We start from the raw sequence: 13,258 nt of genomic DNA, 5'->3' as shown, positions 1-13,258 counted from the left end.
GTTTAAGAAAAACACAAACAAATGAGATTACTTGAGAACAACTCTCCATTCTTGGTATGAAATTACAGTAATTAGTGTCTTTTTGTGATGCATTTATTTACTAAGCTGTTGTTTGTTTGTAAATTGTGGTACTTCTTGAAAAATTAAATGCTAAGAACTAGATATGGTTAAATATCTTCTATTAAGAAGTTCTCACATTTCAATTCCCACTATTCAGGCAAATCTAAAAAGATAAAGGAATAGCTTTTCTCTAACTAATACTTTTTGTAAGGATTAACTCTAGAGAGTGCATTTTGGATAGGTGTGGAATTTAAACTTCTCTTAATTTTGAACTATTTACTTCTAACACGTTTTTGATGAAATAAAAAAATGTGGAAAGTGTAGCTAAAAAAATTGTATTATTTGATTTCTAAAGCTGTTGGATTTCACAAGCAATCTTACTCTAATATCCTGATGTGAAAGACTTCTCATTAATACATAACTGGGTTAAGTTATAGACCTGCAATATAGTTCTGGCTGCTGATTTCAAACATTTTGTAAGATTTCATCTTTGGCATAATAATTTCCAAAACACAAACGGAGATTCTATCCCCCAAACCAAATCTATTATTTTCATCTTCTGAAACAAGAAACTGATTCTTTTCTGTAGAGTTAACATACTTCTCTTTAACAGCTTCAGCTCCCACTTTCCCACAAAATCAAATGAGGAAAACAATAATTGTTACCAAGGGCCAAGAAGTTGTCATTGAGTGCAATCCAGAAGCCTCTCCAAAGCCAACTATCACCTGGAAGAAAGGAGACAAAGCATTAAAGGAGAGTAAGAGGTCAGAAGTCTGTTCTTTAAACTAAATACTATGTTTGCTTGTTGGATTCTGTGCTGTGATATGAGCATACAAGTGACGAAAACATGCATTTGTTAGCATAGGTATGGCATTATTATTTTGTGAAGCTGATTTGTTTGCCAGTGGTGACTTTATTGTTTCCACAATATTGAAATGAAATATCTTAACATTGTTCAGAGGTGCCGAATGATGAAAAGGTGTTATTATTGCAGGGGGGTTGGGGGTGGAAGGTGGATCTCTTTTCTGTTATTAATTTCAAAAGTCTTTATATTGTAGAGATACTACAAATTTAGTGTATGAGACTATCAAAAGCATAGAGGCTGAAGTAGTCAGAACCATATAAAATATCAAATATGCTTATTCATTTGAAATAATTTTAATAAGACAGATTTTCAGCTGGATCACAATGGCAGTCTTTGTAAGAATAGCTTTAACATGATTCAGACAAGGAAAATGCAATTCCATTACAGGACTTAATTATACAAGTAATTTCTGTACTCAGCAGCACATCTGTTTAACACAATATGTTTGATTAAATAAGTTCTGTCCAGCTCTGTACAGTAAAAGTAGTTTAAGCACTGCAGGTTAAATGCCAGATGTAATTGCACTTTGCAAGATTGCTTATCTGTAGACTAGAATAGTTTTGCTGCTCTGCACATGGTCTTTAAGCACAAAAAGCAATCTTTTTCTGATACTGGCTGTGAATGAACCACTTAAACTGACTTGTGTCGCATTAGTCAGGAAGATAAAAACAAGCCCCTTTTTGTTCATTTGTGCATACTGATGAAAGCAGTAGAGTGCCTCTGTTCTCATTAGCTGCAAAAGCCATTCTATTCAGGTGTGCTGTATTTTCATCTCATGCCATTTGTTTTGCTCTGAGAAGGAAAAATGGGAAACTTCTCATGCCAAACTTTTTTTTTTTTGGGCGGGGGGAGAAGGGGAGAGAAAACAGCATTATATACAACATTTTGCTCACAGTTTTGAGTTGTATGGTATATATTGATGATGTGACAGAATGATATTACAAATAAGCTGAAAATATCAAATACAGTGACACTGATGTCTTTATATTGTACCTACTCAGTTAATACTTTTCACTACATGACCTTTTCCTCTCATCTCGACAAAAATCACTATGGGTTCTCTGATCACCACCTGTAAATCACGTTTTAGACCTGGAAAGCATTTTGGTAATTACATCATGCCTGTCCAAACAGACTAACTCCGAAGTCAAAGTCTCATCAAAGTAGATCTGGAGCTACATTTTTGGTATTTGTGTTTTTTGATACTTCCTTGTTTTGAAAGAGGCTGGAGTGGGAAATGATGAGACATGGAAAATAAAAAGCTGGTTGAACTATTTCAGATCTTTGTTAGAGTTGTATTCAACTTAATTTTTAGTCAGCTGTTCAAGGATTATTTTTTGTCAGAGCAGTTGCCCTGCACCTACTGCTTATAGAGGGGTGGGGGTGAGTGGAGTATCAGTTTCAAGTGAACTAAGTTCTGCCTCTACATACACAGTATGCTTTAAACAACAGAGTCTGTTTGAAGTGAAAATGAGGAAACCAATTTTGACTTATAAAAGGACTTGTAACTCAGTGGAGGTGGTATGTATATTTCTATGATTTGGGCATTCTGAGAAGGAATTATCGGAAGAAACTCTGTAAAATATTTTTAAAAGGAATAAATTGACATGAGAAACATATCCATATACTTTAAAAATGGAAGTTCTTCATAGAACGCTGACTTATCCCAACAAAGAAATAACAATTAGAAACTGCCATGTGATGAATTTGCATAGAATATTAAGATGTTAGAGCTTTAAAAAAATTAAATTAAAAACCCTCAGCATTCTGGTTAAGTAATAAGGAAGGGCAAGGACAGATCAGCAGAATATATTTTCTTATTTTCTGCCAAAGGTTTTCTCTCTTCTAAATTTCTTGTATCAAGTGCACATTGTCTTTCAATTTTGCGAAGTCTGTGAACCCAGAAAAGAAATTTGATCCTTTTAGCCATATCAGTAAAAAGAAACCTTCCCCTCTACAGGGAGGAAGAAATTTGACTTGACTAGTGGGTCTGCTACTACCTCTTTAACCTTTTCCAAGCTGTTCTCTTGGGTGCTTTTTATACAACCAAAAACTTGATGACAGAAATATATTCTGTGATCTCAAGTGATGTTTCCATTGGAAATTGAGTGGAAGGCTGTTTGTTCCTGTGGGACTTATGGCTGGGTATAGTTCTCACTACAATCAGATTTTGACTCGAACTCCTGAAACTTAATGCAATCTGAAAGCCTCAGATGTATCATATTCATTCAAGAGCCACACAGTTAGCAACGTAACTGTGGAAGGTCTTTCATTAGCTTCATCTCTTGGTCTGTTTTTACCTTTGTACAAACTATCAAGGACAGCATATTCACTGTCTTTCTATGCTAGGTTTGCCCTCCAGAAATCATTATAATCATTATTCTGAGCAACAGATAATTTGATACCTGTTGGACAGCAACACTTCTTTTGTCACAGTTCTTTTGAACGGTGTTTTGTATGAGAGGTAAGTCGGACATAAAAAAAAAGTAGCGTTTACTGACAAAAAGTATCACTCCAACTACAACCTCAAAATGTTTTGAATGTGATGAAATTACTTCTATAGAAACACAGTTGATAAACGAAGATTTCAAAACGTTCACAATTCATTCTACTACCCAGATACTAAGATCAAGATCTGATGCAAAAGTAATGAAAAAATTGTGTTGGAGGTCTATTATGCAGAAGATTAAAACTTCCAAAGATCATGGCATAGTCTGTGAAGCTTACTGATACAGGACAATTAGTGATCAGCATTTGAAAGGAATTCAAATCTCTTTCATATATCATTATCTCAGTGAGTCATTAATACATGTAATCAAACATAAGTTCATCAGCATTTTCACCTATAAGTTAGAAGAAGGGAATTGTTTCTCTTCTAGTTTGGAATTAGAACTCAGATGAGCACAACATCAATGTCAGTGGCGTATGTAGAGAAACAAATTTAAGCTGCATATTTTCATCAGTCAACTTTAATTAAAATTCCTAATGCTCTTTACTAACCACTTGTCTGTGTAGTCTTTTGTCTCATAGGCTGATAGATGACTGTGTCCCATTTATGGCAGGTGGTGATAAGGTATTCTCTGGTGGTTGACTTGTATAGTAAGTATTTTCATGCATAGGAATTTTTTAAAAAATTTTGAAATCGTTTTTAAGTTTTTAAGTTGCTTTGGTTTTATAGAAAAATGGATTATATAGAAAAATGGATCCAAGTCTGAGAAAAAAGTTCTTGCTTTGATTGTTAATAAAAGGTTGGGATGGAATTTTGCTTTAGGTCCTAATTAGGAGGAATTGGGCTCTTGGGCAAGATTATAGTGATCAACAAACATTTTTGTGATGTTTCTGTAATATTTCAATCAGATACTTCTTAATTTGTAATCAAACCATCACATGCTACTTTAGCATCAGCTTCTAAACAAGACTGAGACTGATCAGAATTCAGATCAGAAATTCAGGTAAAATCCTGTTCATAATTAAACATTTTTTAAACTTATATATCCAGCTAAAAGAAGGCAACAAAAGTGATACATTATTTAGACAGTAAACTTTATAATGCACACTGGAATAGACTGGAGTCTGCTGTCAGTTACATCAATATGAGTCATGCATTCTACTTATGAAGACAATGATTAAATTCAGGACAAACATTTTTTAAAGTTCTTTCAGTTCTTGTGTTCAGGCTTCTGTAAATTGCAGATATTTTCTAATGATTAACTATTGAATGAATTTTTGTGAACCGTTACTTCATGGGCTGTCATATCTTTTTCATCCCTTTCTTAAAGTCACCTACCTTTGTTGTCTAGATTACATTGTAATAGTGACTACAGTAGATATGCTTGAGGAGCCAAAGGTATTAAGAAACATTATAATCCCTTGTTCATCTGTTTATGTGCTTTCTCCTACATCTGAAATATTCTCATTAAATTTATATTGAATTTTTGCTCTAGTTCATTATTTTCATTACATATCTATTAAGTATAGTTAAAATAAAATAATTTAAAAGCACTCTAGCAGTGAAGGAGTTCCCGTAATTTTTTATTTTTCTTTCTTTCTTAAGACCACCAAGAAATAATAATAACAAAAACCGCACAGCTTCTCAAATTATAATGCTTTTTTAGTAATTGATTCTTTTCTATCTTCATTTGTGTGAAGATTAGTATTTAATCTAAAAAAATAATAAATATAGCGATGTCCTATTACCTATGTATTCATTCATAACATAGTTCTGTTTGACTTCTCACTTTCCAAATGGCACAGTCTAAGCTTTCTCCTTCACCTAACAGAACAAGTTTTGCAGAAAAACATTAGCAGTCGCTGAAGATCAGATTCACCATAGATCTCCAAGAGCAGAATAGTGCCAGTCTCTCTGTGGCCACTGTATAATTGCTCATATTCATCTATCTAGGTCCAAGGTTAACTTTCACTGAAGACATTAAGCATTTCTGTGGGGAAAATAAATGGTAACAATACCACCTGCCACTTCAGTTCACTCAGAGAGCAATTAGCTTCCTATTTTCCACTCCTGTTTGAAGGAGTTCTGGACATAAGGTGAGAAAACCTTTTTTAGGTTAAAATGCAGAGGAAATTTTAAATTGTTTGAAGGCAATAGGTTAGGTTTGGCTAGGACATAAACGTCAACATCCCTATTCCTGCAGCAGACAGTCACAGTGGTATTTTTATTGATTGCAAGTGAGTAAAAACATTTTCATTAATTTTCTCTGAACAATATAAAAGAATTTCAGAACAGGAATGAGTGGCATGGAGCTCTGTATATCACCTGGTCCCATCCCCCAATTAGAGCTGTGTCAGCTAGAAATGTCATAACCAGTCAGGTTTTCATTATCTCCAAGGATAGAAATTTGGGAATATTTGTTCCTGTTACAGTTAATCATCCTTACAGTAAAAGAAATGAATGAATGAATGAATGAATGAATGAATGAATGAATGAATGAATGAATGAATGAATGAATGAAAATATAATTTTTTTTTGTTATAATGCAATTGCATGTGTGTCAGTTTGTGCCCATTGTCTCTGGTCCTTTCACAGGGCCAGAGAAGAGTCTGGCTCTGCTTACATCCTTCTTTGGTGTGTGTGTCAGTTGATCAGTGTGTCCATCAGCTGAGAGGCTCTGATCTATAATAAATATGGCTATATAATGAATTATTATCAATACTTCTTCCATGACACATAAAATTCTCCATTCAGACCTGTCCCAGACCTACTTGACCACCAAACTTAATAAAATGGAGATGTCACTTACTCATACAGAACCTGCCCATTTTGTATTGCATTTTGCAAAGTTACTTTCTGCTTGACGTATTCTTCATTTTACTGTGTGTCTCACCTGAAGTCACTGGGACTGATTTGCAGCCACAGATAAGCCTGCAGAAGCTGTACATTAAACAAAAAAGTACTAAATACAAATAGTAAGTTCTCTGATAGTCAGGCCTGTAATATTACAAATAAAACTAGTAGATACTAAAAATAAGTAGACATGGGTATTTGTGCAGCTATCATATATTAAGAACATGGAGAAATATTAATGAAGAAATTCTGTCTTCATAGTCATGTGAATATAAAATTTCAAGTCATACTTATGAAGAACATGAAAACACTAAACAGTCCTCATTAAGTGAGAATCATTATCTATACATAGTAAATTTAGAATAAAGCCACTAGAGGGGACAAAGTGTTCAAGCCATGTGTGACAATATACGAGTATGAACTAAGGCTGCTGAAATTTTGCATTCACCTAAGTTTGCATGATTTTCTTTTCTTTCAGTTATGTTTCTCTAACACTCATCAACTGTGAAAGATGTCAGAGAAAAGAGAGAATAAATAGATCTTTTATGAAGACATTAAATTCAAAACACTAATATTAGACAAAGGCACGGGGAAGCTTGAGAATATTGCTTTATACCTACCTCCAAGTTAATACTGAAATCTTTGACCTACAGAAGTAGTTGTCCTGTATGGCTAGATAATTCATCTCTAACACTTTGTTATGCAATTAGTGGAAACACATAGAGTACTTAAATCTAAAAATACGATTATTGAAAAACTTAGAAATGGGCAGGTTTTTATAGTCTTCTGGTCTCTGAAACTCCTTCATTTTCAGTTTTGACAGGTTCTTATTACAGTTTTACTTTTCACTCTACTATATTTAAGGATCTGTCAATGTTTCCATTGCCAGCTCCTATTTTAATAGCTTTTAAGTTTAATTACTATGGAAAAAAATCAAAGAAATAAAAGAAGGATGTTTCAGAGCAGAAATAAAAAGAAGATTGAGTTTGCAGATGAAATGTGTATTCAATTTTATAAAGTGCTTGCGTTAGTACATGTTGTGTTACACTTTCAAATATGAGCATGCGTTTGTGTGTTACATAGGTATATTACATGCTTTCTTCATAATCGTGGTGGTAGCTTTCCAGAAAAGTTTCAGTTCCATCTAACTGTGGTATGCAACATTTGTTTAAACTTAAAACTGCAATGTGAAGGCAAAAGAAAGTATATATGTAAAATGGATGGAAAATTACTCTAAACCCTATTTTTCAGTTTGTCTACTGGCCCCAGAATTGTAGCAGGCTCAACTTGTACCTGACACAAGCTTTCCTGCATCTGTGTGGTCAGCCACACAGATAGCAGGGTCGTTCAGTCTACTGCCCTTCCACTTTTTGGTGAAAACACCATACTTTTTTTTTCCCCTGGTAATAAAGAAATATCTTTAGAATTAATCCAACTCTAGGAGCAAATTATTGATTGAAGATTTTACTCTGTGCCTCCCATTTAAATATCTGTGGTAGTTTTACCAATGGCAATTCATGAGCTTTAATTGCTTTTAAGAAAATATTTTCAACAGACTACCAAATAAATTATGATTTTCTATTTATGTAGATTGTTATCTACAAGTTCTTATATGACTTCTCTAAACTGAAATCTCACAATTCTTCTTCCAGGGAATGGTATTCAGGACAATATGTTCTATTATTTCTCCTTAATACAGTGCTTCACATTCTGTGCTAGACAGCTATTTAAGTGCTTTCTGTCTCTTTTGAGGGAAATAAGACTTGATTCAAATCTGAAGCATATGTTTAGGTAACAGTGCATTGAAGTGCATATTGTTTTAGAAGAACTTTCTCTTCTTCACGCATTGGATTGATGCTTGAAGTATTCCACCATATCTTGCCAATTTTAAATTCAAATAGGATTTATTTGTGTGAAAACAGATATGTAGTTGCCAGCAATAACCCCCACTGTCATCCAGATGCTTTGGCAACACAGTGCAAGTTTTGCGTAATTATTCTGTAGTATCCATCAGGCACATGTGGGTGTTTTGAACCTCTTCAGTTACCTACAGACTAGACACAAATACTTGGGTAGGTGTCTCACCCTGTGTGATCTTGCTTTTTGGTATTTCTGTACAAAATTTCTTGAATTTTTTTCTTCAGTTACTGATTTTTTAGTATTCCATATATATACATATATATGTATATAATTTTTTCCCTGTAGCTCTACTGAAGAGAGGAAGCTGAAGAACTCAACCATTTAAATTTTCTAACAACATAAGATAATTGATCTGCTGTTTATGCCTTGAATATCTGCTTACATAACTCAAGTATCATTTGAGCAGTTTGTGAATTCTGATTTTAACTATGATTAATTTCTCTGCTGTTGTCAGAAATGGCTGCCTGTTTTTGAATCATACAGGCAGAATATGTCAAGTCATCAGTGGCCTAAAGGTTTTTATTTGCTTAAGGCTCTTCAGTCTATGACTTTCAGCATAATTTGTCCTTAGAAGTAACTTCAACTAAAAATCTTGGGAATTGAAACACTTAAATTCATGCTACTAGCTGGTCCACAGATTCCCAAGTGCCAATTTAATGACTGAAAAGTAGTGAAGAGAAAAAGTGCTCAAGACATTAAGAAAGAGAAACTTTGTGACAGAAACTCTAATCTTCCTGAGAGAGTTCTGCAAGTCACTTCTTTTCAACTTTTGCATAAATCATGGTCTAATTTAGCTGTGGCAGGTTTATAATGGGAATTAGAGAGCTGGTTATGAAGCAGAAAAAGGAAACAATGATAACCTTGACTAAATACTAAAAACAAATTGCAAGATCATCATTCACCAAAAAAAAAAAAAAAAAAAGAAAAGAATATTCCAAAGCAGCATTGCTTTACTAATTGACCATGTTATAGGAGTTTTGACAAAGCCATGATTTTGGCCACACTCCTAAACAACTGTCACTCTTCATGCATGTTGTCTTACAAAGAACATGATTAAGAAAACAGTCCAGTACCCAGAAATCTTAAGTGTTTCATTCTCTGTGGACTTCAGGCAAGAGATTTGTTTTCTGTACCTATGGGTTCAGCTAGGTCTGGTTTCACTGACAAAGTTAAATTGCTGAAATGTCCATCCCTCATCTCAGGTCTCCTGCTTTACAGTGAAAAGATTTGGAAATCCAGTTTAGGTGGAAAATAGTCCCTTTATTTCACCTAAGTTTTATTTTTGTTCTTTTTTTTTTCACTTGATCATTACCCTTGTCAGCAGGTCATACAGATGCAGTCATGCATGTGCCATAGCAGACCAGGAAGGATGAGAGTGACTGGCCATGTACCAAGATGTGCTCACAGCAGAGTGTTCAGGACAGCACCCAGACTGACTCTCTCATTTTTCTGCCTCTATATCCTGTACATCAGCTAGGGCAGATGATTTACCTACACAAGTAAATTAAAAGCTTTCGAGTAAGCCTGCTTGGGATTTCACTGGGAGGTAATCAGCTGCGTTGTTCAGCAGTTAGTCCCTGGATAGATTTTAGCCTGCACCACACAGCTGCCCCCAAGCAGTCCTTAGGCATCTTAGGAGTTTGTCCATGCCAAAAGCCAGTCCTTCCATAGAGTCTTCATGCTGCCACTGTATTTTAAAGGGTAACATAACTGAATAGGATGGAAGAAGTCCTGTGATAGCTGGCTTTAATATATGGAGGAAATATGCCTATTTATTTTCCTGATGGAGAAATAATCACTGTATAAGTTGTGCAAGACATGATAGTCTTACCTCAGCCAGAATCCTTGGACATTATCACTGAATTAGTTACAAGATAAATAATAATTTCAGTCACTCAGTGACATGTCACCATATAGCAATAAACTGTTTAAAGGCTGCAGGCAACAAGCCTATTTTCAAATTAGAAAGAAGGAGAATGTTAAAGAATAAATTTCCAAGATCTTGTGGGAAATTTGTGAAATGAACCCAGATGGTTTGGTTTGAAAAATTTTGTCAGACTCTAGAATACAAGCATGTACTTGAAATATATCTTTTAGTATAGTACTGTAATGGACTTTACTACATTTTAAGTGAACCTCATTTTGTTAGATCTAGTAGTCAGCATCCTTAATCTGTGTAGAGACTGCAAAGATCTACATGAGTTGCCACAATTAATTTTGCACTAGAAAGCCTCCTTTCCAAGGAATATTCTTCACTCTCTGTCATAAATCTAAATTAGTTAGGTTGTCTTTTCAACAGATTGTCATCTATTGCATCGAGATTTAGTGATCTTTGTAACTATATTATGAAATATATTATTACCTTTCAAAATTTAAAAGGAGTTTCTGATGCTTTTCGCACCTCTCTTACATTGTATTCTGACATTCCTTAGTCTGTCAGTCTCAAAAATTGATGTACTGTCAGTATTTATATGCTAATTGCTCTCACAGAAGAAGAATAAGTTTATGCATATTTTTAAAAAGTTAGATATGTTTTAGGGAAAATTAAGTTGTGTGCAAAAACTTGAACAAGTGATTCATTATCTAGATTTTAAAAAGTATGGTGAAAAACTGGCTTTCTAATGGGATTAGTAAAATAAAAAAAAAGAATTACATTAGTCTAGAAAACAATTCTACAATTAAGCCACATAGTCATGATAAAAGACAATGCCTCTCTCAAGGTTAATGATTTACAGACCTCTGCTTAACTATGAACAGACTTCAATCCATAAATGACCATAAATTTACTGTCCAATCAACAGTCTCAGTGGTGTATTTCTTAGCAATATATGGCAAGGAAACTATATATTATCCAACAAAAAGATACTTTAGATCAGAACAAGGGACAACTGTCACATTTGCATTTTTGCCTATTTTCAAGTACTATAGAACCTTAGTCATTGCAGTTGTCAAGTTTCAGATTCACTTCACTGTTAAAAAAATAGACACCATATTTCCTCATGAAAAATGTATGTCTTTTTATCTATAAGGAAAGCCAAAGTATTCCTTTAGTATGGTATTTAGTGACACAAATCAATATCACTCTGTTACTGATTACAGGTTACTTTCTTTCTCTTTAATGCTATCAGTCTTGTGTGGTTAATTTAAAAGAACTTAAAATGAAATGTTTCTCCCTAGTAAATCACAAAGAGAAGCCAAGGATTTGAATATATTTATGAAAAAATCAAGATGAGTGATCTATCACTGCTTGTAAATTGTAAGTGCACTTACCACTGTGAAAGAAACTATTTCGAATATGATCTAATTGTGTATAATACAACTTTTACCATGGCATATTACCAGTATAAGTGGAAATCAGATTACTCTGATGTTAGTAATTTCCATGAAAGCAGATTTCCTACATACATATCTAATATTTCTGTATTTCTCATCTTCTTTTCAGCAGCTGTGTACAACTACTATCCCTACAGCAAGTAAATGAAAGTCAGAGGGAAAAGAATCATAAAAGTAATGTAGACAGAAAGGTTAAAAATATAGCAAGATTTCAGTTTAGTAGACTAGCCTTGAAAAAGAAAAAACACTCTAGCAAGAGAAAGCAATTGAGGCATTCAATATTTGTGGAGACTTTTAATTCCTCAACCTTGTCCTTCCACTTTCCTCTTGCTAAGTTTCTGTTTTTCAAATGTAACAAACAACTCTAAGTTAATTAGTATGCCACTTTAATCAGATTGTTAAAAATATTTAGTAAATTTAGCATCACCTTTAATATCTGCAGCATTTCAGTGGACCTAATATACTACTAGGCATTCTTATTTCCCCCGACATCATAGCCTGTCACCTCTGTACACTTTTTGTATTATGCTTATAGGCTATTCTCTCTTTGCCTATGTTCACAGTAGACATAATCAGCCTAGAGATGGGAAACGTGTAATTTAAATTTTACCACAGTGTCATTAAATTAACTGTGCTGAAACCATTGAAATGTACTTAAAGGATTAAAAATTTACTGTTCCTATTTAAAGACTTGGGAAGACATATGAGAAAAGTGTGTTATTTTCATATGTGTGACTTAAGATCACATTGTGTAAAATCCCTTCATTACACCATCTGAAAAATGACGATATGGTGTTGTAGCAATATAAAAAGGTGTATGGTGTGATATAAGTGTGGTTATGTTGGAATCAGAACAGGCATATTCTGAAGCTGCTGTTTGATGTAGCTTCCCTAAGCTTTCCAGTTTTACAAAGTTCTCAAACCACTGAGTGGAAAGATCTTTCACTATCCCTTTTTTTTTAATTATTTTTGTTGGAATGACCTCTTTCAATGATCCTTGACAAGAAATACCACTGCTGTTCAAAGAAATCTCTTAGATTTTTGACTGTTTTGTGACTGCTTATTAATTTTATGTTTTTATCCTTGTATTTTTGCAGTTTCATATCCTTTTCCATTTCATTTTCAAAATTTTCTTAACTGCTCAGTATATATGGCAGCTACATAATCCCAAGAATGTCCTCTTGTGTAGTTCATTTGTCACGTCTAGGCCAAGTGATACATATTTAATGATAATATATTTTTGGGTTTTTATAGAAACCCTTCTCCCTATGGAATATTAAGTCTTCATAGTTTTCAGTTGAGTACTGAAAAGGAGTTTTCTAGCTTGATTGAAAAGTTAGCATAATCCAAAACCTAATCAGTCTTTCTTTTTGTCTAGCTCTAGTGTCTACCTCACTAAAAATTGCAAAAATCAGTTACAGACTAGAGAAAGACCCAAATAAATCTACAGATAATCTCGACCTATCTTGATAAGTCTTAATCCCTCCTATCTACAGAAATGAACATTGTTGTGGTTAACCCCAGCCAGCAGCCAAGCCCCATGCAGCTTCTCGCTCATTCCCCCACCAGTAGTATAGGGGAGGGAATCAGAAGAGTAAAAGCCAGAAGACTCATGGAATGAGATAAAGAAAGCTTAACGGGGGAAAGCAAATCCAAAATATAGCCCCATACAAGCCACTGTGAAGAAAATTAACTCTACTTCAACCAAAACCAACACAGCATCCACAAATTTCTTTGACTCATTGACAACTTCTATTTGTCTGATATATTAACACATA

General features: G+C 34.0%; 1 protein-coding gene across 2 annotated transcripts in view; it reads left to right on the top strand.

Annotated features, from left to right (window-relative positions):
• CNTN5 (contactin 5) overlaps window positions 1–13,258 on the top strand; it is a 619,546-nt gene that overhangs the window by 497,746 nt on the left and 108,542 nt on the right. For both annotated transcript variants that reach the window (XM_071555265.1, XM_071555257.1), the window contains one exon: window positions 674–824. In XM_071555265.1, coding sequence (XP_071411366.1) covers window positions 674–824 — 151 coding nt within the window. The remainder of the gene's footprint in view (window positions 1–673; window positions 825–13,258) is intronic.

This window comes from Pithys albifrons, chromosome 1, assembly GCF_047495875.1.
Source record: "Pithys albifrons albifrons isolate INPA30051 chromosome 1, PitAlb_v1, whole genome shotgun sequence".
In the NCBI taxonomy this organism is placed as follows: Eukaryota; Metazoa; Chordata; class Aves; order Passeriformes; family Thamnophilidae; genus Pithys; species Pithys albifrons.
Note: the sequence above shows the minus strand (reverse complement) of the source record. Positions and strands in the feature narration are given on the sequence as shown.